This window comes from Wolffia australiana, chromosome 10 (assembly GCF_029677425.1).
Source record: "Wolffia australiana isolate 7733 chromosome 10, ASM2967742v1".
Classification (NCBI taxonomy): Eukaryota; Viridiplantae; Streptophyta; class Magnoliopsida; order Alismatales; family Araceae; genus Wolffia; species Wolffia australiana.
Genome location: NC_135844.1, coordinates 17110860 through 17112848, shown reverse-complemented (window position 1 = coordinate 17112848; position 1989 = coordinate 17110860). Strand labels below are relative to the sequence as shown.

Sequence of the window (1989 nt, the reverse complement as noted above, 5' to 3'; positions counted from 1 at the left end):
CTCTAATTCGCTCCGAACGAACAACCATGTGTAGCCCCAACCTCAAGTCAAAGGCCGTTCGCTTGCTTGCTTGGTTCAAAAGACTCAATCTCGACCGTCCTAGCGTAAACACTAGAACGGCGTCATGCCACCTGTCCAAGACGGTTGGCTCCACAGCCGCAACCCACAGGCTGCCGACCGATCAAGATACCCAACAGGAACCATACACGTGAACCCAATCAATGCCAGTCCTTGTCGCTTATTCTCCAAGCAAAGTCCAACCCATACTTCAAAAACACCGCAATCGTCTTCTTCCTCTCGCACGGACAATCTCAACATGGCGCGTGCAGGGGAGGTGCTGGTTCTGCCCTTCCACGACAAAGGCCACGTCTTTCCAGCCACCGAGCTATCCCGCCACCTCGCCCTCCGCGGCCTATCCGTCACCCTCTTCCTCCCTTCCCCGCCTCCTTCTCCTCTTCCCCACAACGTCTCCGTTCTTCTCTTCTCCGACCCAAAGCCGCCGCCGCCGCCGCCGCCCACGGCGGCGGCGAGACCCTTCCCGAAGCCGCGCCCCCGCCGAGACGCCGCCGTGGAAGAGTACCTCGCCCGAAGACGCGGCGCCGAGCCGCCTCTGCTCTGCGTTATCCTCGACGAGATCGTCCGCGGCTACGCCGACCTCTTCGAAAGCCACGGCCTCCGCGTGGTCAGCTTCTTCACCTCCAGCGCCTGCGCCGCCGTCAAGGAAGACGCCGCCCCCGCGCTCGGACCGCTGCGGGGGCTCGCCGGCGCGCGCGGCGCGGTGGCGGCGGCGCTGTTCAACACCTGCGCGGACTTGGAGCGGCCCTACCTGGCCCACGCCGCGGCCGCGTCGGGGAAGCCGGTCTGGGGCGTGGGTCCGCTGCTCCGGTCCGAGGCGGAGGTTGACGACGCGGTGCGGTCGTGGCTGGACGCCAAGCCGGCGGGGTCCGTGGTCTACGTCTCGTTCGGGACGCTCGTGGCACCGGCGGCCGGCGAGCTCGAGGAGCTGGCGGCCGCGCTGGAGGGCGCGGGGCGGCCCTTCGTGTGGGCTCTGGTGGGCCGCGGGTTCGCGCCGGAGAAGACGAGCGAGCTCGGGCTCGTCATCCGCGGGTGGGCTCCGCAGCAGATGATACTCGGCCACCCGTCAACGGCGGCCTTCGTCAGCCACTGCGGCTGGAACTCGACGACGGAGGCGCTCGCCGCCGGCGTGCCCGTCCTGGCCTGGCCCGTCCGGGGAGACCAGCACTTCAACGCCGAGCTCCTGACCGAACGGCTCGGCGTCGGCCGCCTTGTCCGAGCCGACGGGTCCGGCCTGCCGGTCGGCCGTGGGGAGCTGGCGCGGGCCATCGAGGAGCTGGTCTCGGACCAGGCGGTCAAGGCTCGCGCCGCCGCGGCCCGGTCCTTCTTCGACGCTGGCTTTCCCAGCTCCTCCGCCCGCGCGTTGGACGAGTTCGTGGACTTCCTACTCTCCCCCCACCGGCCAGATCTCCTAACGTGACAGGCAGTAAACTGCTCCGATCTCACCATATAAAGTGATAATTCAATTCTACAAAAAGAGGACCAGTTTCCTCGCCAGACAAAGATCGCCCTCCTCTTCATTTGTCGGTCCCCGGGAGCAGATCTTCATCGTTGTCATGGGTCTCTATCGAAGGATCCTCTCCTCTATCCATTATCCCTCTCCACTTTTGAGTTTTGACTCCCGCTCACTCCCTCTTTATTATTGCTTACGCCATCTCCCGGTTACATCTTCTTAACTACCCTATACAACAAGGGATTGCGTGTATTCGTAGAGCTCTCCCCCTTTCAAAACTAGTTCGCCCAGTAACTGGTGCGAGTGGCGTGTATGATTTTTTTTTTTCTGGCATTTAAACCTGCGGGATGTCGTCATTGTCTACATCCCTCATATGTGGCTACGATACTGATTAGGATTGTTGGGCAAATGGCCGGTTATGCTTTGGACAGACTGTATGGGACTGAAAGACCATTCATTAT

At 62.6% G+C, this 1989-nt stretch overlaps 1 protein-coding gene across 1 annotated transcript; it reads left to right on the top strand.

The window, feature by feature from the left end:
• Positions 1-288: 288 nt before the first annotated feature.
• On the top strand, positions 289-1780 carry LOC144708575 (UDP-glycosyltransferase 92A1-like). Its single transcript, XM_078581969.1, has one exon. The coding sequence runs from the start codon at positions 317-319 to the stop codon at positions 1493-1495; it is 1179 nt and encodes a 392-aa protein (XP_078438095.1). The 5' UTR covers positions 289-316; the 3' UTR covers positions 1496-1780.
• The last annotated feature ends 209 nt before the right edge of the window (positions 1781-1989 follow it).

Bases quoted from the DNA above. Each gene is read 5' to 3' on its own strand.
- LOC144708575 (XM_078581969.1), top strand. From the start codon at position 317: ATGGCGCGTGCAGGGGAGGTGCTGGTTCTGCCCTTCCACGACAAAGGC.